The 23,476-nt window shown below is 50.1% G+C and overlaps 1 protein-coding gene across 16 annotated transcripts in view; it reads right to left on the bottom strand.

Annotated features, from left to right (window-relative positions):
• AFDN (afadin, adherens junction formation factor) overlaps positions 1 to 23,476 on the bottom strand; it is a 113,916-nt gene that overhangs the window by 69,646 nt on the left and 20,794 nt on the right. For 6 of the 16 annotated variants that reach the window (XM_070796524.1, XM_070796531.1, XM_070796532.1 and 3 more), the window contains exons 2-5: positions 10,402 to 10,597; positions 7,085 to 7,200; positions 5,149 to 5,312; positions 2,997 to 3,157 (exon numbers count right to left, since the gene is read on the bottom strand). In XM_070796524.1, coding sequence (XP_070652625.1) covers positions 2,997 to 3,157; positions 5,149 to 5,312; positions 7,085 to 7,200; positions 10,402 to 10,597 — 637 coding nt within the window. Of the gene's footprint in view, positions 1 to 1,595; positions 1,767 to 2,996; positions 3,158 to 5,148; positions 5,313 to 7,084; positions 7,201 to 10,401; positions 10,598 to 23,476 lie in introns of those variants that run through there. The other 10 variants (XM_070796538.1, XM_070796541.1, XM_070796539.1 and 7 more) reach the window with 4 other exon arrangements.

Genomic DNA, 23,476 nt, shown 5'->3' with positions numbered 1-23,476 from the left:
AACTTCTGTGACTCCCGCATCTGCTAAATTCTAATGCAGTTATTCTGGCTACTGAATGCTTCTTACACTCTTTGCACACAAGTCTGGCACACACTGCATCATGACAACCTGACAACAATAAAATAATTCTGGTCTCCTAAGATAATCAGCAAGTCCAAGCTAGCATTAGAATGCAGACTTGCTGACATAGGCCAGGAGGCAAGCTATCTACAGACTCACAGGGACGAAGCCCCCCCCCCCGGCTCAACAATAAGGACAGAGCCCGGACGGGTCACTGTCACAGGCTCTCAACAGCTTGTAAAGGGTAGAAATTAAGGGGAGAAAACTAACAAGAAGGAGAAGTAAAAACTGTAGATCCTTTAGAATGAGTCTGAACTTCAACGGCTGCTAGTTTAACACAAGTAGATACAGACCAATGTATGTAGACCCACAGTATCCACAAAACCTACAAGAAACACAAAAACTCCAAAGAAGGAAACACAAGAATACCACTAAAGAAAATCAACAAAATACAAGGGAAGGAACAAAGAAACGAGTGGAGGAAAACTACGTACACTAGCAGAAAACAAGTAATAACGTGGCAGTAAGTACACAGCTATCAGTGATTACTTCAAATGTCAACAGACTGAACGTTACAAGTAAAAAACACAGGGCGGCTGACTAGATAAAAAAAAGAACCATCTACGTGCTGCTTATAAGAAACTTCCTTCAGAGCTAAAGACACAAACCAACTGAAAGTGAGGGTTAGGGTTAGGGTTAGAAAAAGACAATCCATGCAAACAAACGACAAGAAAGTAGGGGCAGCAATAATGATAAAGGGATAAATATACAAGATGCTGATACACTCATTCACACGCATGTGCCTGTACGTGAACCCCTGACTGTATGAAGCTGATCTGAACAGGCATGGGGAGAGGGCCTGACGGTAACACAACAGCACCAGGGAGCCTAACACCCAACTCATCCAGGGACAGGTCAACAGACAGACAAATGGATACAGTCTGATTTAAGAGGTTTTCACTGTAAAAGCATAATACCACAGAATCAGCACAACAGAAACAGACGTCTCCTTAATCTCTGAGGAGGGAGAGACAGGCGAGAAGCTAACATTTTAAAACTCCTGCTGGCAACTATAACCCGTCTATATAAATACACGTTTAAAGCTAAGGGAGGATTGCTCCCCTTTTGGGGAGATGTACAAAGCATGGCCCACAGAGCAGAAGGATCCAGGGCAGCACACACGGCTCCCAAGGCTGTTCACAGGAAGCTGAAGTGGAAGGGCTGACCCCACGGGCATTCTGAAGTCACTCACACTTGGGAGGCATCTGAGTGCTAAAAATACTCTCCAAGGTGCAGAGACAGAGGCTGCTGCAAGTGACGACTTCTGACCCGCTGTGAAGGGAGCGGGACAGTGTGTGTGAGCTCCTCCTGAGAACCCGGGGGACGCCCTGAGGCTAAGAGACCGGCAGAACGACAGACTCTGCTTTACTCTCTTCCCACCCTGACATCACACCAACCCAGCAGACAGGAGATTAAAGGGATACATTTCTCTAGGTTACTTATTAGACACAAACCGACAGAACACTTCAACTTACTCTATTTAACTGTCTCAGTATTAACACAAACGGCTGTTGTACCAACACTCTGGTTTCTCAGGGCTTCCTGGAAGGTTGCACAGGTTCCCTGGACCGCAACCATCCCTTGAGCAGACAAGCCCTCCTCTCCTGGATGTTTGCCGTTTCTCCTCACCCTCCAGAGGTTTATCCTGTTTCCTCTGTCTGCTCCTCAACAACGGCCTTCATTCCAGGTCTGTATTACCTGCAGCAAGTGTCTTCCATGCCCAGTGACACCGCTGACTGGTTCTCAGTCACCAGGCTGGCACCCAAGTGAATGCGGGCTTCCCCTCCAGACGGCCCTGGACCCCGCAGACCCACAGCCATCCAGCTGAAAGGCGCCGGCTGCCTTCCTTCCTCTGCGGGCGCTTGCCCCTGCTTTCTCTCCTACGGCCCGGCCATGAGCGCCGGGTCCGCCCTCGGGCTGCTCTCGCGGCGGACGCCGGCGCCTGCTTCCAACCGCAGCCCCTCACGTGGACCCTCTGCTCCGCTCTCAGAGCCACCGCCCGGATTTGAGGCGTGGGTACACTGGACGCTTTCTACTGATAAGCCCCCAGCTTGCATTTTTCCGACATTTTTCCTAAAACGTTTACATTTTTCCTTCCTCATCTTTGTAGTTCCTCGCTTCTTCCTCCTCCTTTTTCAATGCATGTATTTTTAAGTCATTTCAAATCCCTGCTGGAACAAGACAGGATAGGTCTCAAAAGCCATCTATTAAATTATTTATAGAATAAGAGTCTCTCAGCGCCCTAGTTTTTTGTCACCGACACTACAATTCCCATGAAACACATAATGAAGACTCAGCTCCTAAAGGCCCTAATCGCCACAGGAAAGGCCGACGGCGCCGCCTCCGAAGCACCGCAACGTGCCCCTGTGGGAGAGCCAGGGCCGACGACCCACCAGGACGGGCGCTTTCAGGAAAGGCCGCGTCAGCGACACAGCCTTCCAATACAGAGCCTTTCTCAAACAAACGATTGTCTATTATTTCCTAACAAGCGAAACTACTGAGGAACTAACTTGTGACTTTACCACACGTATTCACACACATCAGGCGCGTCACTGGACGGCAGCACTCCCGTCAAGCGCAGCAGCGGGCGCGGCGCGCGTCAGGCGTGTCACTCGACGGCGGCGCACGCGTCAGGGATAAGCGGGCGCGGCGCGCGTCAGGCGTGTCACTCGACGGCAGCACTCCCGTCAAGCACAGCAGCGGGCGTGGCGAGCACCACTAGACGCCGCCGCACGTCAGGGGCGTCACTAGACCCCAGCACTCGCGTCAAGCGCAGCAGCAGGCGCGCGCGTCACTAGACGACGGCGCATGTCAGGGGCGTCCCTAGACGGCAGCACGCGCGTCAGGGAGAAGCGGGTGCGGCGCGGGGCCCGTACCCGAGTCTGGCCGCCCGTCCGAGCTCCGGAACTCCTGCATCCTCCTCTCCAGCTTCTGCTGCCGCCGCCGCTTCATGACCACCTCAGGGTTGGAGATGGTTCGCGTAAAGCTGGTCTCAGGCATGTCTTTGTAGACCTCAGCGGCCAGGCGAGAATTCTCACTGTGGGGAGAGAGGGAGTAGCCAGACACACCAGGTTTCCATTAGAGACCGGCTCACCGGACTCACACGGCGCGCGTCCTCCAGCCGCTCCCGAACCCTGAGCAGTTCTGCCCTGCCCTGGTCTAATCACGACAGATGAAGTTTCTCTCGGTACAAACTAAACCGCTGAACTAGGCAGAAACTCCTAATTAAAATTTTATAGTTGAGTTTACAGAACTTGAGATTCATTAATAAAACTAAAAGAAAATACGTTTCAGTTATTTCTACAAGGTTTCTCTATCTCAAAGAGATTAAGTGATACAGCATTGCAACCACAAGAAATAAAGAAATGAATATACTTTAGCAAAAATCTGTCTTCAAATTATGTATGCATGCTCAGTCGCTCACTCATGTCCAACTCTGCGACCCAGTAAGTCTTGAAGAACTCACACGGCGTGATTCTTTAACAACTGAAAGACTGAAAAAGGAAATAGCTCCTGAAGTCCCTACAGTGAGTCAAGTGTATAGAATGATGAGTTGAAAAGTAAATATTTAGGTAAGACCAATATACTTGACTAAATTTTGATAAATATACTTTAAAGATTTCATAAAAATCATAAAATAATTTCATTAAATCAGTTAAGCTCTGAATCTATCAAGTTGAACTTAACTCATTTTAAGTAGCTTACTTTCTTAACACAAGTAATTGATCATCCTGTACACTAAATTAACAGAATGGCTATAGCCTAAGTTTTAAAGTCTGCTCTTCCTTGACATTTTTCATGTGAGCAACCTTTGTGTACAAGTTCTTCCTCTTGCATAAATACACTGAGTAGAGCCTTACTATGTAATATACTATACTCAAGAGTTCACGCTCATCACACAGGCATCTCTGCCTAACAGATTAAGACCTAAACCCACTCTGATGCAACCCACAGCGGGCTCCAACCCCACTCTAAAATAAACATCCTTCACTGACAAACGGGCAACATCCTCAAGACACATGGAACACTTAGAATCAATCAAAATATGGGGAAAGACTTGAAGAGGTTGCTGCAGCAGAAGTGCATAAACAGTTCACAAGTGTGCAGAGAAATGGCCGTGTTAATGGTAAAGCAAGCTGTGCTGACTGGCGCTCACACACACTGCAGGGACCAGACACTGCTCTGATACCCTCGGCAGTCCTAAGGGAGGCATGAGGGGCCTGCGGGCTGGAGACCCTTGTCTGGCAACACAAGCCTGCCACAGTGTATCTGAGCCATTCTTCTGGAATATTTCCTAAGGAAATATTCAAACAAGTCCTCAAAACTAGAAACAAGGACATTCGCTGGAGTGGATGCGGTCAACACCAAGACAAGGCGGTGGCCCTGGAAAAAGCACTTGATGATGGAATGAACTGACTGAGCTGAACACCAATGAGGCTACACGGAGGCCAGGAGATGCCGTGAAGAGCAGAGGCCAGGTTCTCCTCACGCCTCCCTTCTGTCACCCCCTCGGCTCCGAGATCCGAGGCGCAAGTCCCTTCAGACAGGTGAGCACACCTGTGCGGGGGCCGGTACACAGGAAGGAGAGGGGCTGGGTGGGCCCGATGGCGCCTCTGAGCTGAGACGGGGACACCAGCTTTTCTCACCAGTCTTGCCAACCTCCCATCAGGTGTTACGCGTATCTGAGGTATCTGAGAAACCACTGCTGCCTTAAGGACTGGAACAGCAGCAAGGGAAGGGAAGGCAGGCAGGGATGAGGAGAATCTGACCCCATGGTTCACCGGGAAAGGCAGCCCCGTTCGCGGGTTCCCCACGCTAAGATGAGCAAGCACCGCAGACTGGCAGCGTCAGCAACACACGCTGCTTGGCAGACGCCTGGATCCCCTCGGCACGCGGAGCCAGGGCACGCTGGCCACTGAGATGAAGTCACCCCTCCCCCGTTTATCTGGGAGTTTAAGGAGGCCTGCTGCGTTAAAAACATTTGGCTTAGAACACAAAGAAACAGGAATATCTCCACAATTAACTTACGTGTCATCCCCAGAGAAAGGTCTGTCATCTTTCTCAGACGCCTGTCTCACTGCCTCTTTTTCTCTCTTCTTTTTTTCCTTCTTCTCCTTCTTTGAGAGAGTTCTCTTAAAGTTCTGGATGACGCCTTCTTTTTCCTGCTTTTCAGGTCCGTTACTTTGAGCCTTCTGATAAAAGCGACATTATCACTCCACCACTACGACACAGAATCACACAGAGCCGTCTATGGGGGTCTAACCGCACCTTACACGCTCACAGAGCCACCTATGGGGGTCTAACCGCACCTTACACGCTACAGCCGAAAACAGCCACTGGGGCAGGGAAGGCCTGGGATGAGAGATGGGCTTTGTCTCGACTGTGCCAACAGGTACATGAGTGTGCTGATCCACACTCACACACTCAAGATCTCATTTCACCGAGTGAAAATTTCACCTAAATTCAAACTGATAACCAAGGAAGCAAGCACACAAGAAAACCCAAACCCAGTAAGAAAACTGGGGTGGGAATCACACCAGCTTACTTATCATTGTTAATAAATAAAAATCCAAATAATTAGTAACTTAAATGAATGGAACCTAATGGATATACAGAAATAACCATTTGAAACATTATCTACTTTATAGATTTCCTTTAACATCAGAAGAAATGTCAAGAATAGCCCTAAAAAATTGGCTTTTATGAAGCAAAGTTTTAAGTATTGTGTTTATGCAAAAACTTCTAATTTCTTTTCCAGATCTTTTTTTTTTTTTTTTTTTTTTTGCTTATTCTTAATTTATACCATGATCTGCCTGAAGAAGACACAGAAACAAATTATTTTTTATATGACTTAATAGGCTGGCTGGTAAAGAATCAAAAAAAATAAGTGATTATTTCATGGGGAAAGAAAACTGCCTTCAGCTGTACCAGCGAGCACCTCTGTCTCCGTGCAAGCTGCCTGGGCCCCGTCCAGTCGCCACGACCCCAGGAAGGGCTCCACTACACACTGAGCGGGACCCGGGCCACCAAAAGGCACACCAGCTGAAATCGTGTGCTTAGTCTCTCAGTCGTGTCTGACTCTTTTCGACTCGGTGGACTGTAGCCAACCAGGCTCCTCTGGCAGAAAAAAGTTATCCATTCTTATTTCGTATATGTTTACCACAAAGGCGACAGGTCCCGGGAGCACAGCTGTGTGTCTGGATTTTCCACATGGGACGCTGACGTCACAGACGCTGAAAACGGCTGCCAGAAGCAAGCAGCGGCCCTCTCCCCAGATCCACTGGGAAAATGAAATGCAGGACTTTTCTCAAAATACCCTTAACCTCTGCCTTTGCTATCACTTGTCAACACTGAATTCTAGCCTGTAAGAGGCCACCCGACTCGAAACAGAATTATAATCATTTTAAAGCTATACCTGTATTTCATAAAGCTCTATCTGTATTTCTTTGCCACATGAAAAGAAGCGGCACAGGAATTCCAGGTGTCCTACGAGCTGAGAAAGTTTTAGACTCACTCTATTACAGCACCCAAAGAAACTCAAGGAAGTTTACGAAGTATTAACCTTCCATGTGATAATACAAAAAAGGTCTTAAACGTGCCTTACTATTAAGCTGTATCTCCAAGTTCACAGATAAATAGGTTATTCAAATTTTATTTTCCCTTTTGATTCTTATTAAAACATATTTCAACTTTGTAATTTGGGGGAAAAAAACCTGAAGCTAATTCCTTGATCATGAAGTCTCTGACAACAGTTTACATAATTCTTCGAAAAGGAGAGAATAATATTTGGGATTATTTCGTGAAATAGAGGATGAAGCAGGGATAAGCTGGGCTACTCTTACAGTACTTTCCAGGAGGAAGGTAAAAGGGCAGTTTAGGGAGAGAAGCGAAGAGCAGAATGAGCCCCGGGACCCTCGATCAGAGGTGGCCCTGGAGCAGCATCAGCGAGACCCCCGGCTCTCACCTTTGCAGGAACAGCATCGTTCTCGTTCTTAAGGACAAACCTGCCCTCTCGGTCATCTTTATTCCAGTTCAGCTGCACCACCAGGGGTTTCTCATCTATATCCAATCTTCTTTCTTCTTCACAACATGAAAAGAAAAAAAACAAACAAAAAGCCATGGTTATTTAATGGCACTAGTCAATACAACATTACTACATTCTGATACACAGTAAATTTTATAGACGAAAAATGTCTTGTAACCTTCATTACTTGCTGATAGACTGAATGTAATTTAATTCCTCTCATGTGGAAGTGAGCGTTTCAATGACTAATTCAGGATTCTGGTGCTACTATATGTATACCTATCACGTGTCCAGTGCCAGAGATGGCCAGGCACAACTTCCTGACAACATTTAGAATCTAACCAGGAAAATACGAGAAATATACATGGACTAGGAAAAAAACACATGTAGGGCCTTGCTATATGTTTATTTCTGTAAATCAAGTTCTCTCAGATACAACTGGAAAACGAGACATTCCACTGATGGATGAGGCTCTTCTCACCTCAGCGTTACGTGCCGACGAGACGTGGCCCTGCCCGGCCAGCATCCGTCCTGGCGTGACCCCTACCCTCCTCCTCCCACCTGTGTCCTGCCTCTGGCTCCAAAACGCTCAGTGCTCTACCCTCACACCCCTCCCGCCAGCAAGCACCACCCCACCATTCTCTAGATAAAGGGCTAAGAGTCTACTTCCTTCCTTATTTGAAATCTAAAAAGCTCCTGGCAGCTCCCCAAGGGCCCCCACACCTGACCGCATACTAGGAAATGAGAGCTGGCAAAGATTATCCAGGCAAGAGGGCAGCAAAGATGGGCAATCACTGTGGTAAAGGAGGCGGGATCAACCGGACGAATCCAGAAGATTTACAGAGGCCTCAGCAAGCGTCACAGATCAACAGCAATGTTAACTATCAGAATACAGGACAAACCAACTCTGAAGTATTATTGTATCAACAATACAATAAATCGGAGTCATATATTGGAGATTGGGCCAAGAAGTTTGAAATTCCTGCTTCAAACCAAAATTACCAAGTTGCTCAAGTGGCAAAATTTGCACTGGGTCGAAATCCCTCATAGCACATTTTTAGAGAATGAATATTCAGGACAATTAAGTCTAAACTGTAAAACAGCAAAGAAGGAGCTGCCCTGAAACACATGTGCCAGACAACTGCATGAACATAAATAAGTCAGGGCCCTGCTACAGTCTACATCACGTGTGCCTGACAACTTCATGCAGAAACAGTCAGGGCCCTGCTACAGTCTACAATCTACATCACGTGTGCCTGACAACTTCATGCAGATACAGCCAGAGCCCTGCTACAATCTGCAGTATCCTCTGCTCAAGTTAGAACAGCAAAAGCCTTTAGTTTTATAACTGACTTCACACAAGAAATTCTAATGTGGAAAAGGGCTGCGAGTGGCATTTCCACGGTACTGGGCCAGCGCTCTGTCCCACACGGGCTGAGGTGCCAGGGGCTCACTAGGCACATGTCACCCCTCCAGGGAACACGAGCTGAACCTGCCAGACACGGCAGGAACCACTGGTCCCTGCGAGGCTGAGCACCGTCCCTCCTGTGGGCATCCCATCCATGTCAGGCGGGTTTGCTATGACTGGGAACGGCATGAAATCACCGGTTTTCCTTTTATGTGTACTATTTTCCCAAATAACCAGCAAGCTGTTAAGAACATAAATCCTTATGAACTTGTCTGGATCTACGCAGTAAAATAAAGTGTTAAGTATTTCCTTTGGCCTGGGGATGCCACAAAAACTTCCTGACACACTATGGGCTCTGTGACCCGAAAAAGACTGAGGCCCTGCGCCGAGCCCGCTCCTCTAGGACTCACACCCTCGGCCTCCTCCTCTCTGAGGCCCCGCGCCGGGCCCGCTCCTCTAGGACTCACACCCGCAGCCTCCTCCTCTCTGAGACCCCGAGCCGGGCCTGCTCCTCTAGGACTCACACCTGAGGCCTCCTCCTCTCTGAGGCCCCGCGCCGGGCCTGCTCCTCTAGGACTCACACCCGCAGCCTCCTCCTCTCTGAGGCCCCGCGCCGGGCCCGCTCCTCTAGGACTCACACCTGCGGCCTCCTCCTCTCTGAGGCCCCGCGCCGGGCCACACGAGGTACAGGACATAGGCAGGCCAGCCTGGCTGAGCGTCACCTAGGGGACAGGGCTGGGGCTGGGGAACAGACACCTGCTTGTTTACACACCTTCCTGGTCACTTCATCCCATACAAGTAACTTATCTTACTTTTTAATTAAAAACAAATCTAGCAACGGAAGTTTAAGGAAAAAATATTCTTAGAAAAAAAAATCAAGCCCATTCCATTTTTAGATCTCAAATCCCAACCGTAGATGTCATTCCAAAGACCTCACGTGGTGCTGTTCAAATGACCAACGGTGCAGAAAGAAGAGTGAAAGGATGAGAAATACTATCCTCCTCTCTGTAAGCTTCGTACGAAGATTCTGAGGTAAAAGGAGAACTCAGCCTCAGAGAAAACATCCAAAATCGGGACCATCCTCTCCTGTCAAATCTAGTCGAGGTACAATGTATGCAGGTGGTGCCCCAGTGAGCTTGAAAGAATGATCCGTTTCAAACAAAGAAAGCTATACTTCGGGAAGAAAACTAAATAAATAATGTTCAAACAGGTTTTGTGGCTAGAACTTAAATAGGTATTAAAATAAGGTTTGTGCTATCTGTAATTCTTTATTTACAACATTAACTGGATTTTGCTATCTTCTTTTTTCTGCAGGTGACTCAGTATTTCCAAAGCACTCATAAACATTTAAACATTTCTACATTCCTAAACAGTTCAGCCTAAATTGCCACATGATATAGGATATTTTCAGAAACTTCAAACCTTAAAACAAGGAGAAGAGCTTCCTCACGACCCCTGTTCTTCCCAAGAACACGGTTCCTGTTCCACAGGACAAAGACGCTACAGCAAGACTGACGGTCCACACTCACAGCAGTGGGCTACTTCCGGCTGTAGCGCTACAATCTACAGACAGAGTTACACGAAGTGTTTCTGCAAAATCAGGCAGCCCCGTGTATCATCAAGGTATGTTCCAGACCTGGAGAATTCAATGAAGCACTGCACTCCTCATCTCTGGAGGAGAAGGCAACTCCCCAAACTGCACCTGCGAGGAACCTGCTGGAACACCTCACAGACACTCGAGCGTTGCTCCGTTTCACTGCTCCCTCGGAACAGGACGGGGCAGCGGTGCAGCTGGGCCCCAGGAAAGTGCGCGCCTCGCGCCACGGCCCGCGGCCGCCTGCACACTGACCTCCGCTGACGTGCACCTCGTAGAGCGAGTACTTGGGGGACGACAGCATGCGCATGTCGGGGCGGAACTTCTCGGCCAGCGTCTCCAGCACGTCCTGGGTGGTGGCGGTGCTGGACACCCGGATGCATTTCGTGGCGAAGTTCCCGGCGGCTTTATCTTGAAAATAAAACCTCATCACTCCGTGGAACTCCAAATCCTGAAAGGAGAATGAAATGATACATCTTTGAAAAAACCATAGCCTATAAAAAAAAGGTGTCTTCAAATTTAGTCAAGTGACTTGGGACGAGCTATTTACAGTCTGCCTCCCCCTGCGTGGCTCAAGCGTCAGGTCCGGCTGCAGAGCACCTGTGTCAGCAGCAGCTGCCACTCGGACCGGGGCCCTCAGCTAGGGCCGGGCACCACTTGGTCAAGTCTTTATAACCACCCAGTGAAGCAGATGCTACGATCAAGCCCCAGCCTCAAGATCTGGCCACTAAAACGCACAAAGCCTGAGTATCCCGTTCAAGCAGGATCAAAGCAAGTCTAGAATTAAGCCTGGATGCACAGAACTCCGAGGTGCACACCCATCTGACCCTGAGGGCCCATCTGTCCCGAGATTTCAAAGGGGCAACGCTAACCCCAACCCCAGCATGAATGTGAATGAATGGAAACTCCCTTTGGCTGAATGTAATTGTAAGTATTTTCAGTATGAACTACTCGCCCCAGATCAACAGGCACAATGTGGATTTTTCTTAAAATTCTTTGTTTTTTAATAATCTTACTTCCAGAGAAAAGTACAATGGATGCCAACCAAGACTACTTCTCGGGAGGCTGAAGCCCACACACAGGACCTTGGGAGGCTCCCTCCCGGCCTCCTTTGCTTGTCCAATCAATTACAGGTTTTATTTAGGCAACACTCTTCCTGTCACCATAATATCAGGACTCAGGAGTTCACACCCGGGCAGGGGCCTGCTGCAACACAGAGTACCTGTGTTTGTCTGGTGGGTCACACCTTAGCAGATGATGCTGTGTACCTCGGGACCCCCTGGACACAGCGCAGCTCCCTGCAGACCTCTGCAGACACTTCCAATCCCGAGGCTCCCTGCACGTCCCAGGCACCAAGAGCGCCTCGGCGGGAGTCCTCAAAGCGCCCGTCACGACACGTGACGTCTTCCCACATCCGCGAGCATCCAGAGCCACCCCCGCCCTAAGGGCAGGCAGGGGAGCCCCCCTCACCCTCCTCCTCGCAGAGGTCCCTGCGGCCTCAGAGACCGTCACAGCCACTTCTATCTGCATCCCAACCCGCCAGCCTGCCCTTCCCGGAAAGGCACCCTCCAACGAGTCTTCACCTGAAGGAGAGTAAGGGACAGGGAGTATCAGCACGGGCTTAATGGTCTATTTGAAAATTAAACTGGACAAAGACACCTTTGGGCACATTTCCAGACCCTGGGTTCCTACTGTGTCTGCCCGACTCTGCTGCAGGCCGCCCGCCCCCTGTGTTCCCCCACCCTGGGCTAGGAACGCAAGGATCAGGGCTATGTGGGAAGGACAACCCAAACCACAGATGCCGGGGTGAAGCCAGGCATGGGCGCAGGGTGGCAGCAGAGAAAGCAAGTGAGGAGTTGTCTGTGTCTGGCCCAGACCAAGCAGCCAAAAATCAGGCTGACAATCATTTTGAAAGAAACCTCTATATTGATGCTTTTAAAGAAACAATTCTCCAGGCTCGATCAAGCCTAAATAAAGTAGACTATTAAAAACTACCTTTGATTTGATTTGCACTAAATAAGCATTAATAAATAGCAGTTCAACTTGCCGGGTCTCCTTAACATCACACTGGAACATATAAGCAGAGTCACTACTGGGCGAGTCCCTTAGTAAAGGAACACATTAGCTTTCTGCTCAATTATTCAGCCAGTTTCAGCAGGTGTGCATAAGTCTACAGAATTTTATCAAAACTGAGAAGACATAAAATCAAGTTCCTGAACGTTAAATTGGGCAGGCAGTGACCAAGCTAACACCCAATAATAACCGTAACTAACGTATGTCACAGGCCATCATGTGCCAGATACGGACGGTCTTCAGCATTTAATTCCCCAAACTAAGAGGCAGGTGCCACCATCACGCCCACTGCGCAGGGGCACAAAGAAGGTCCGGGGAGGCCAAGCGCGAGCCGCCAGCACACAGCCGCCCGGCGGCCAGCACCCTCCTGGCCACCAGTCCCTCCAGGCCAGCGGCGTGACCCCATCGCCTGTGCTCCGCGGCCGGCGCTGCAGCTCGATGCACAGAAAGGCAGGGCGACCTAACAGACTGGTCACTTGGTTCCTTTCCTCAGGGGTCACTTTTCCTGACAGGAAAACTGCCTTCTTTTTACCTAAAGGTATATCCTCACCTTCAGATACATTCGTCCCTGAGAAACACGATCACCCACGGTCACCACAACAGTAATGAACACTGCTCGGAGTTGGGTTACCACTCTTGAAACAGAAGTGTTCTTGTGTTTATCAGAAGGAATACGAGAAGACCAGAAGAGCGAGCGAGAAGGCTCGTTAAGAAATTGCACGCACAGGGTCAAAACAAGGAGCAGAGACGCACAGGTGGAGGTTTGCTTTTCAGCATTTTGCCAACACCTCATTGGTTAATGAGACTGATGACCAACTGGCCTTCTTACCCGAACCAGGAGAAACTCACCCAGACAACCCCAGATCTCCTTCTGTTCAAGCTACGGAGAGCCACCTGCTCTAGAGCTTAAACAGGCTAATAACCAGGCTGTGTTCACATTCTTCTCACTGCTTCCAGCATTCCTAGGAAAACCAGGTCCCGGCCTGTAGCCCAACAACGCTACCTGCAACAGGTAATCACCTTTCCAGTTCCCTGGTTTACAAGACCATGACTTTATTTCATACACACACCTATTCCCAAGGCTGCTGCCTCCAAGACAGCTGTGTGCCTTCAAAACACAAACATTACTGTGCACAAAGCTGATGGCCGTTTACTCACACTGTCAAAAACAGCAGTAACATTTGATGCCAACAGTTTAGGTAGAGAATGGACACAACACCTGATCACAGGTTTTTAGAGCCGTATAAATACTATTTTTTAAGCTTGTATAAACCACTTCTTAAACTGTTTTAAACCAGGACTGAAGGACACTTTTTAAGACTATTTGCATTTCATTACCTGTAACTTCCACATGACAGATACTCCCGAAGGCTCAGCACCGTCTGGGGCGGACCTCAGCCCACCCCTCCCGGGGAACGTGCCCCGCTGCACACAACCTGCCCCCGGGGGCCTCACGGCACTGCGCCGCGCGGGCGCTGGGTTTCTACAAGCGGAGGGGTGAGGCCCCCCGGGAGGGTCACATGACAGACGGCCAGCATTTCTCAGCACTGAAGTGTTTTGCAGTGGAGGCAGGTATACACACTTGCAGCCTGCAGGACTATGCGAACGTGACCGTTACTTGCAACCAGAAACCAAGCACAGTGGTGAGCCTGCTGCACGCTCTGGACCGAATCCGCTCATCCGGGGCGAGCCGGGGCCGTCCTCACCCAGGAGCACGATCCACGGCACACGCCTCACGGGTCTGCGTGATCCAGTGGTTCTGGTACGGCTCCTTGTCTGAAAACAAAGGCACGCTCTCTCACACATCCCAGTGCACGCCTTCTAGAGGTGAGCCAACCACTGTTCTCCTAACATCGCCAGAGCCGAGGTGGAGTAAGCTCACTGAACGCGGGAAAAGTCACCTTTCAGGGGAAGATTTCAGAGTTTATACAAGTTCTCTGGTCTAAAAAACCAACCCCAAGGCACACACCCCACAGAGAACGCACACAGATCACTGCTTTATGAACTCGAACAAACCACCCTGTATCCAACCACGTGAGCGTTGTAAGTAAGACAACTCTCTGCCAGGAAACAGCCTGCTGTGAAAACCGATCAGCAAACACGGTCTTCAAAGGCCTCAGTTATGGCCTCAGCACCGTATACTTACAACTGTCAGCTTCCGAGGCAGGTTCCCCGTGCGCTTCGCTGGGAGACGCCAGCGAAAGTGGAAACCTACCCAACCCCTTAGTCAGCGTCACAAGGGGATGAACAGTGACGTTCTCCCCACAGTCCTCTGAAAATCTTTAATCTCTGTTTGAGAAGCTACCACACCATGTGCACCGGAGATGTGAAAGACGGTAACGAAGGATACACTAATTAAACCCAAGTAACAAAAGACAAAAACCACACTTGTGATTAAAGATGATGTCTTGATTTCTGCTGTGACTCTTAAGTACTGCACTTGTACAAACGTGAAGTGCAAATGTACAGAAGGCAAGAAGTGAAGTGAAGGTGAAAGTCACTCACTCGTGTCTGACTCTCTGCGACCCCATGGACTGTACAGTCCATGGACTTCTCCAGGCCAGAACACTGGAGTGGGTAGCCTTTCTCTTCTCCAGGGGATGTTCCCAACCCAGGGATCGAACCCAGGTCTCCCACATTGCGGGTGGATTCTTTTCCAGCTGAGCCACAAGGCAAGTAAAGAAAACACCCTTCAAAAAGCCACCTCTCTAGTCCAGGGGTTCTATCCAACTTTGTCCGGGATCCTGCAGCAGACTGGTGAGGCCTATGCCACTGCTCTCAGAATAAAAATGTGAAATGCATAAAGCACAGAGGATTGCAAAGTGAACAATCACAGTGAAATGCAATCATTAGGGCTTCCCTGGTGGTGCGGTGGTGAGGGACACTGGACAGATCACTGGTCCAGGAAGAGCCTGCAGAGCAACTACGGAGCCCCGGAGCTGCACTCCTGAGCCCTCGCCCCCGGAGCCTGGGAACAGCACTCCTGAGCCCTCACTCTGGAGCTCAGGAGCTGCAACTCCTGAGCCCCCATCCCCGGAGCCCGGGAACAGCACTTCGGAGCCCACACTCTGGAGCCCAGAAGCCACACTCCTGAGCCCACACTCTAGAGCCCGGGAGCCACACTCCTGAGCCCACACTCTGGAGCCCGGGAGCCACGCTCCTGAGCCCACACTCTGGAGCCCGGGAGCCACGCTCCTGAGCCCACACTCTGGAGCCCGGGAGCCACGCTCCTGAGCCCACACTCTGGAGCCCGGGAGCCACGCTCCTGAGCCCACACTCTGGAGCCCGGGAGCCACGCTCCTGAGCCCACACTCTGGAGCCCGGGAGCCACGCTCCTGAGCCCACACTCTGGAGCCCGGGAGCCACGCTCCTGAGCCCACACTCTGGAGCCCGGGAGCCACGCTCCTGAGCCCACACTCTGGAGCCCGGGAGCCACGCTCCTGAGCCCACACTCTGGAGCCCGGGAGCCACGCTCCTGAGCCCACACTCTGGAGCCCGGGAGCCACGCTCCTGAGCCCACACTCTGGAGCCCGGGAGCCACGCTCCTGAGCCCTCGCCCCCGGAGCCCGGGAGCCACACTCCTGAGCCCACACTCTGGAGCCCGGGAGCCACACTCCTGAGCCCTCGCCCCCGGAGCCCACCATTAAGAGAAGCCTCTGCGATGAGAGGCCTGCAAACCACAGCCAGAGCAGCCCTCACTCGTTGCAACCAGAGAAAAGCCCGGGCAGCAATGCAGACCCAGCGCAGCCGATAAAGAATCTTTTAAAAAGTACAACGACTGAAATATTTTTAAAACCTGTGATAGAATATGAGTGGTCTTTATTAACATATTAAGTAAGGTCTAGACCTTATTTTTGTGCATTAAAAATTTTACAACTTCAATTTTGAAGGAAATAGGAGTATAAACTTGTATGGGAAGAAAATGCTAAATTTCAGTTACAGGCTAATAAAAATGTATTTACTGAAATTAAGATGTCATTATTTTCTCATCCATGGAATGTATCTATAGCCCTCAAGTAAGAAGGCGTCCCTGGAGCAGCTCCAGAGATGACAAACACGCTTGACAGCTACAAGATACTGCCGTTTACAAAAGCAAAACTCATGTTACTTTGCCAACTGGGCTGAACTTTACCCACGGGCACCCCTGGGCCCGATGCTCAATCAGTTTGAGCATGACATTCTGCACAGGGGCAGTGCAGACATCCTAGGCCCCGTGCACTCCAGGGTGTAGGTGGGCACAGCGGGCAGGACGGGCCCAGGACTGCAGCTGTGGGCACCCCTGGGCTCCTCAGGAACGGCCGTGCGGTGCCTGGACCACCCCTGGCCTCCACCTACAGGATGCCAGCAGCACCCGCCAGCTGGGAGACCAGGTTGCCTCCAGACTCCGGCCTGGGCCCCCGGTGACAAGCTGGGCCCCCGGCAGCATGGCGTTCCAGTTCCCATCCCTCCAAGCGCCCGCCTTCCTGCGGCATGATCCCACTTCTCTCCTGAACAGATTTCTGCTCCAGCGTCCGAGCCGCAGTGTCCAGACGTGGTCAGTGAACTCCAGGTGCAAACGGACTGCTAAATCTAACATCACACCTGTGATTAACGCGATTTAACGTGACCCAGCTTGACGGTGACCACCTAAGACTGCTGACTCACAGGAGGCGTCAGTAAAATGACAGTTCTTGAGTCGCTGCCACCTTTGTCCACCTGCAGCCTCGCTCCAGCTCAGCACTAGCCTGTTAAACCATAGACTTTGAGTACAACTAATCACTTGTTCCCGGGCTTTCCCCACCAATCAGAGGTAACGAATCTGTCTGTAAAGCAGGAAACACAGGTTCGATCCCTGGTTCGGGAAGATGCCCTGGAGGAGGGCATGGCTACCCACTCAGTATTCTTGCCTGGGAAATCCCGTGGACAGAGGAGCCTGGCGGGCTGTGGTCCTTGGGGTCACAAAGATGTGACTTGGCACAGCACATCAGCTGTTCCTAATTCATCTCACTGTGCTCAGACCCAGCCCTTCAACTCAACAGCCGGATGAAAGCCATGATAACGTCCAGACACATCGTGACTAATCCACTTCCCTCATCTACAAAGCTGGCAGCCCACTCTCTCAGGCACACACACAGTGACGTCACTGTGTCCGCTGAGCCGGGCCGATTCCTGCGAGTGGAACCGCACAGCCTTCCCAGCCCCCACTTCCTTTCAGGCTCACCATAACCAGAGGGCACTTCTAAGAACAGTTTGGGTTCATCTTCACAGCGTTAGTACGCACACTCAGTTCACACACTGCTTTCGAAACCTGTATTATGTAATAAACGTCTTCATGGAAACCCACACTTTAAAAATTATAGATGTCATCATAAGGCGATTTAAGAAATGTAAATAAAGTTGACTACATAAAAATAAACTTTCATTTGGGGGAAAAAAAGGCACGAATAAGTAAGGTCCAAAGACAAGGGGCACACTGGGGGAAAAAACATTTCCAACTTACATGAAAGAACGAAATGTAAGATATATAGAGTCTCTAAAATATGAGAAGAAAAAAAACCCACTTTAACATGGATTAAAAAAACCTCATATTCACCAAGTGAACATGACTCAAATAGGAAAAAGGATGAACCACCTCCTTAAAGACAAAATAACTGTAAAACTTGAAAATAAGATCACATTTCTCAATCAAAGTGGTATAAGTCTAAGAACCCCTCTACTTGTGGGGCGGATACAAGACGCATGTCGACGGTGCAGACCTGGGGCAGCGCTCGGCAAAACGAGCCGCACGGGGCACAGAGCGTCCCCTTCGGTGGGTGTGTCCCGGAGACACGCCGGCAAAGGCGTGCACTGCAGCGCCGGTGATAACAGCAAAGTTCTGGAAAAGACGCGGCGAGGGACGCCGGTTCAGTAAGCTCTGGTCTCTTCACGTAACGGAATGAAACGCTGCCACTACGCCGTGACGCAGCACGGAACACAAGTACACGTTTCCGTGGACGCAGGACACAACTGTGTGTGCGCCAGTCAGCTCCTTTCACGTGACGCCTGACCACACCTGCAGAAGGAAACCCTCCCTAAAATGGACAAACCAAAACGCTTCCTTGACAGGGAAGATCCCCTGCAGAAGGGAATGGCAACCCACCCAATTCTTGCCTGGGAAATCCCACGGACAGAGGCGCCTGGCGGGCTACAGTCTAGAGGGTCGCAGAGAGTCACAACTTAGCAACTCAGTAACCACAGCTCTTGTCACTCAAGAAGTCTCAAAGCAAAAGACAAGATGTAAAGTTAAGCATCTCTAGCACCCAGACTGCTATCTCTCAATCCTTTTCTCCACTAGAAAGAACCAAGGATCCCTGGAGAAATGGTCTAATCCAGGTATGGTCAGAAAATGGACAAGATGAGTTTGGGACACCTTATTACACCAGAAAACAAAGAAGTTTAAAAAAAAAAAAAGAAAAAGAAAAACCGTCTAGCCACCAAAAGGTGCACCTGGCCAAATCTGGACAATTTGATTACCAGCAGCAATAATGACTGCAAGTGACGAGACAGAGAAGCCATGAAAACTCCCAACTGCGCAGCGAAGTAAAGAGCAGGGAGAACGCCAAAGCCAAGGTCACTGTCACCGCTGCAGGCCACTACACCAACCGAGTCGGAAAACAAGCAGCTCAACTCAGAGAGCGCGGGATTCACTGTCCTCCTGCAGCTCAGACAAGGAAGACAGGCTTTTAAACCTCCAGCCAGTAACCGTGAAACAAACGACAGAACTGGGAAATCAGGATTTTTTCAACCCTTACTTGTCGGGCGAGGACTGGCAGGGCCCCAGCCAGGAGGCAGAGGCCGCCACCCGGCCCCGAGGGTGCGGCGGGCGGGCTGTCAGGGCCGCGCCTCCGCCCCCAGCTCAGGGCCAGCCCCCGAGGCCCTCCTGGACCTGCGTGTGGACCTCAGCTCCATCACGGCTCCAAAGCTACAGAAACAGTCACTCCCCACCGCCGCTGGAAGTGATTGGAAGTTTTGGACAGTGAACTTCAGAAACGGGATTATGAATGTACGGTGTTCTACTCTGTGAATCTTGGTATTTTGCTCCTTTCGTATGATGCATATACAGTACTAATATGCTCAGTTGTTTTTTGCCTTTTTTTTTGGCTGGAGATACTTTTCAAACTATCTTCTCGTGTTTAAGTATACGAGCACTTGAGAATTTTTAGATGGGAAGTGATGAAATGTCTTCTCTCAGATAACCATGTCCCTAAACTCAGCTTCAATAATAAAATAAGGAAATTTTCTTTTAAAACCTGTTTCTTATATCTGCGCTGAGTCTGAAGTATGTGAAATATTGAGAAGTTTCTAAGTCTGAACAAGGGTAATGCACCATACAACTACATGCAGAAATTGGTAGACTATCATTTACTGTATTTACATAACTTCCAAGTAAATACTCAGCTGCAACAACTGATTCAAAGAAGCTTTGTACAATTGAAATGCTACCATCTGAATCTCTATAGTATACTAAAAATTGAATTCACAGTACTCAACCTGTTCTATTAAAAAAAAAAAAAAAACTCAAGAAACTTATCTAAATGAAAAAATTATCTTCAAATCTTCACTGTTGTACACTGCATTAGTAACCAAATACACTTTGAAACGGTTTTTGAGTCCTTTCCATATTTTGAGGCCTTTCATATCCTTTATGAGACTCTTGAAAGGGGGTTGGGTGGGGGGAGAGAAGTTAGAAACAAAATAATCTGGGGGCAGAGGGTGCAAGAGCAGTGACGTGAACACGATCGCCTTCCAGCTGGGGTTTCACAGAGAAGTCGGCACCAAGCTTGACTTCTCTGCCTGGTTTGATGGGGGCTCCCGAGCCGCATTCTTGGTGCCAAGCGGGACGTGCGGACCGCACTTCCTGCCTCACTCTGCCTTATCAGGTGAGCACAGCAGATCGGAATGCCGCCTGGTAGCAGGCGAGAGCGAGCCAAGGTGAGCTGCTCAGAGCAGCACGCAGACTTCAGAAAGGGCCGCACGGTTCGGGAGGATGTTTGGCAGCACTGACACAGAAAGGCACCCAGGAGGGCAGAGCGACACAGGCAAGACCAACTCCCTGTTCCGCTGGGTTTCCTCGCGAAACCGCACAAGAGAACGTTCGCGAAAAGCAGCAACCGCCAGAGTGGACTGTCCTTCTGCTCACCAAAATAACACTTCTATTCCAGAATTTTCCATACTGAAGTAAGTATTACAAATATGTGGGGTATTTAACTATAATGTATTCGTGTATGGGCTAAAAAAAAAGTATATTCTGTAATAAATTCTTTAGATAACTAATGGAATATGTCATAGGCATGAACTCAAAGACAAAGAAACAGAAATACGATGATGAAAGAAAAAAGTGTTAGGTTCCATAAAATGAAAACCTCAAAAACCACTGATTTGTTTTTATATATAAAGTTACACTATATCTTTTAAAGAAGATATTACCATTTCTAGACAAAATCAGAAACAGTAACAAGATTTTTTTTTTCAGCTTAAAGAGATATGCAAAGCAGAATCAACCTAAAACGAGCAATACTAATCCAGAACGTGGTGCTGGGGACCTCCCCTCCCCTACAAAGCACCTCAACTGACACAGGGCTGAGCCAACAGATCTGAGCTTGTCCTGCGATGAACAAGGACGACCTTCTGCTGGAGCAGACAAAGCGAAACACGGGAGAGGAGGAAAGGCACAGCTAATAACGACAACAGGAACAGCAACAGGTATCCATCCTCAAGAAGCATCACCAGAGCAGAAGGAAGCACCACCGGAGCCAAGCGCTTTCTACACACGTCCGCTGCACTTCTAGACACGGCCCTGTCTACAGACCCTCAGCTGAGTCCAGGACACAGCACGTCCAGCCACAGCCCTACAGGGCGGGCACCTCTGTCTACAGACCCTCAGCTGAGCCCAGGACACAGCACGTCCAGCCACAGCCCTACAGGGTGGGCACCTCTGTCTACAGACCCTCAGCTGAGCCCAGAACCACAGCACATCCAGCCACAGCCCTACAGGGCGGGCATCTCTGTCTACAGACCCTCAGCTGAGCCCAGAACCACAGCACTTCCACACACGACCCTACAGGGTGGGCACCTCTGTCTACAGACCCTCAGCTGAGCCCAGAACCACAGCACTTCCACACACGACCCTACAGGGTGGGCACCTCTGTCTACAGACCCTCAGCTGAGCCCAGAACCGGTAAGCTGCCTGACCCCGACCACACAGCAGCACCCTAGGTCAGAAGGCGGATGAGACAAGAAGCTGCACTTCTTTCTCCCCACAAAGCGAAGTTGCCTCTCACCTGTTACCCTGTTGTGAAGAAAGGCTGTAGCCTTCCCACGCCCAGTCACACACAGACTGCACAGCCAGTCAACATCCCACTAGTGGACAGGTAACACAGCCAGCACTCTGACACACACCGAGCATACAGAAGGGAAAGCCCGGAAAACCCGCACTGAGGCTGTAAAAGGGGGTGGGGAGTCCCTCGGGCAAAGGCACTCCAGGTACAGTGAACACCTACGGGCAAAAAGTTAACTGTAAACCCTTCAGATGGAGCGCTGAGCATATCCCTGAAACAAGAGAGAAAAGGTATAAAAACGAAAGTCGAAGGAGAAGACCGAGAAACCCAACTACATTTTAAGGCTTTAAATCTGTGACAAAACACTGTAAGAGACAAAAAAAAGATGAACTGAAACATACTTGCAACATACACATAAAAGATTAGTATTCAGAGTTTACAAAGATTTCCTACAAATCAAGTAGAAAAGGACAAACAGCTCATGGAAAAAAACACGGACAAAATGTGTAAGGAGGCGATTCAAAGAGAAAACCAGAAGGACCACACACAAGAAAACACGCTCACTCACTGAAACCAGGTTAATAATATTAGTCATGATTGTTACTTCATATATTCTAGCTTATCAAAAGAAATCTGAATATCCCGAGGATGCGGGGACGTCTGAGGTCTGGACCGTAAACTGGCAAACCCATCTCAAGATCAATGTGGCAGAATGTGCGTCTGGCCTCTGACGGAGAAATCACACGTCTAGGTGTCCTCCTGAACACCGCCCCGGCCCAGAAGACAGGGACGAGGGCGCCCTGGAAAGCCTGCTCTGTAACAGGGACGACGCTGCACAGCTTGGCCGTCCCAAGGCAGGAGCGGAGATGCGGGGCAGGGCGGCCATGCAACCGCTGCAACACTTGAAGCTCTGCCCTGGCAGCCTCAGGCGGCCGTGCTCTCTGGAGGCCGAAAGGGGGCAAGAGGGGCAGGAGGGGTGGCTGTACTATAACTCGACATCCTGAGGCTGCCCGGCCACCTTCAGCTGAAAGACACCTCAATGATAACAACTACACCTCCCTTGTTGATTTGGGAATTAAACAGACCAACGGGCCAGCTGTGTGTCTAAACCTCTGCTCGGCAGGCGTTGCGTCAGAGGTGTGAGCTCGGCAGTGACTCGTGGAGGAGGTGGCCAGGAGGGCCTGGCCCCCCAAGCAGAGCTCCCCCACAGCAGAGGCCCCAGGACGCAGACGGTGCTGGGGCCACGAGTCTGCTGGGGGCCGGCCGGGGTGCCGCAAGACAAAGGCTCCCTGCGTCGTGCAGTGATAATTCCCACGGGGTGGAGAGGAAGAAGTGGGGAAGGAGGGGAAGGATTGTCTGGAAGGAAGGAAACAATAAAAACCAACACCCAAGGTCAGACTTCCAAAGCTGGGGCACAAATCAGCTCAAAGGCAAAGCCCACTTCATAGTAACATTTTTAAACCACATTAAATGCAAACGTTCAGTAAAAACAGAATAGCAATCTATAATAAATGTTTTAAAACGACATGAAAACTGTAATTTAGAAACAAAAAAATAGACTCAGAACAGACACTAAGCCCAGGGGATAAGATGCTTCTCTCTTCAGCTAAATCATCTTCACCCCCTCCAACTCCAGGCGATGGGGAAGAATAGCAAACAGACTCTCTTCTCAGGGACTTGTGATCCAACAGGAGAACCTCGCGACAGGCGGACACCGACAAGCGAGGCAGAGGGACCAGTCCGCGGAGCCGGAGGGACCCAGTCCCGGGATGCAGAGGGACCAGTCCCGGGAGCCGGAGGGACCCAGTCCCTGGATGCGGAGGGACCAGTCCCAGGATCTGGAGGGAGGGGCGGCCAGCAGCGCGTCTGGAAGCAGCAGGACCGCGACGGTCCGGGCAGAAGGAGACGGGGCGGGCGGCACCGGGGCTTCTCAGGACGGAGCGCCACACCGGGCTCCGGCG

The sequence above is a fragment of the Bos indicus genome, chromosome 9, assembly GCF_029378745.1.
Source record: "Bos indicus isolate NIAB-ARS_2022 breed Sahiwal x Tharparkar chromosome 9, NIAB-ARS_B.indTharparkar_mat_pri_1.0, whole genome shotgun sequence".
In the NCBI taxonomy this organism is placed as follows: domain Eukaryota; kingdom Metazoa; phylum Chordata; class Mammalia; order Artiodactyla; family Bovidae; genus Bos; species Bos indicus.
This window is presented reverse-complemented; position numbering and strand designations above follow the sequence as displayed.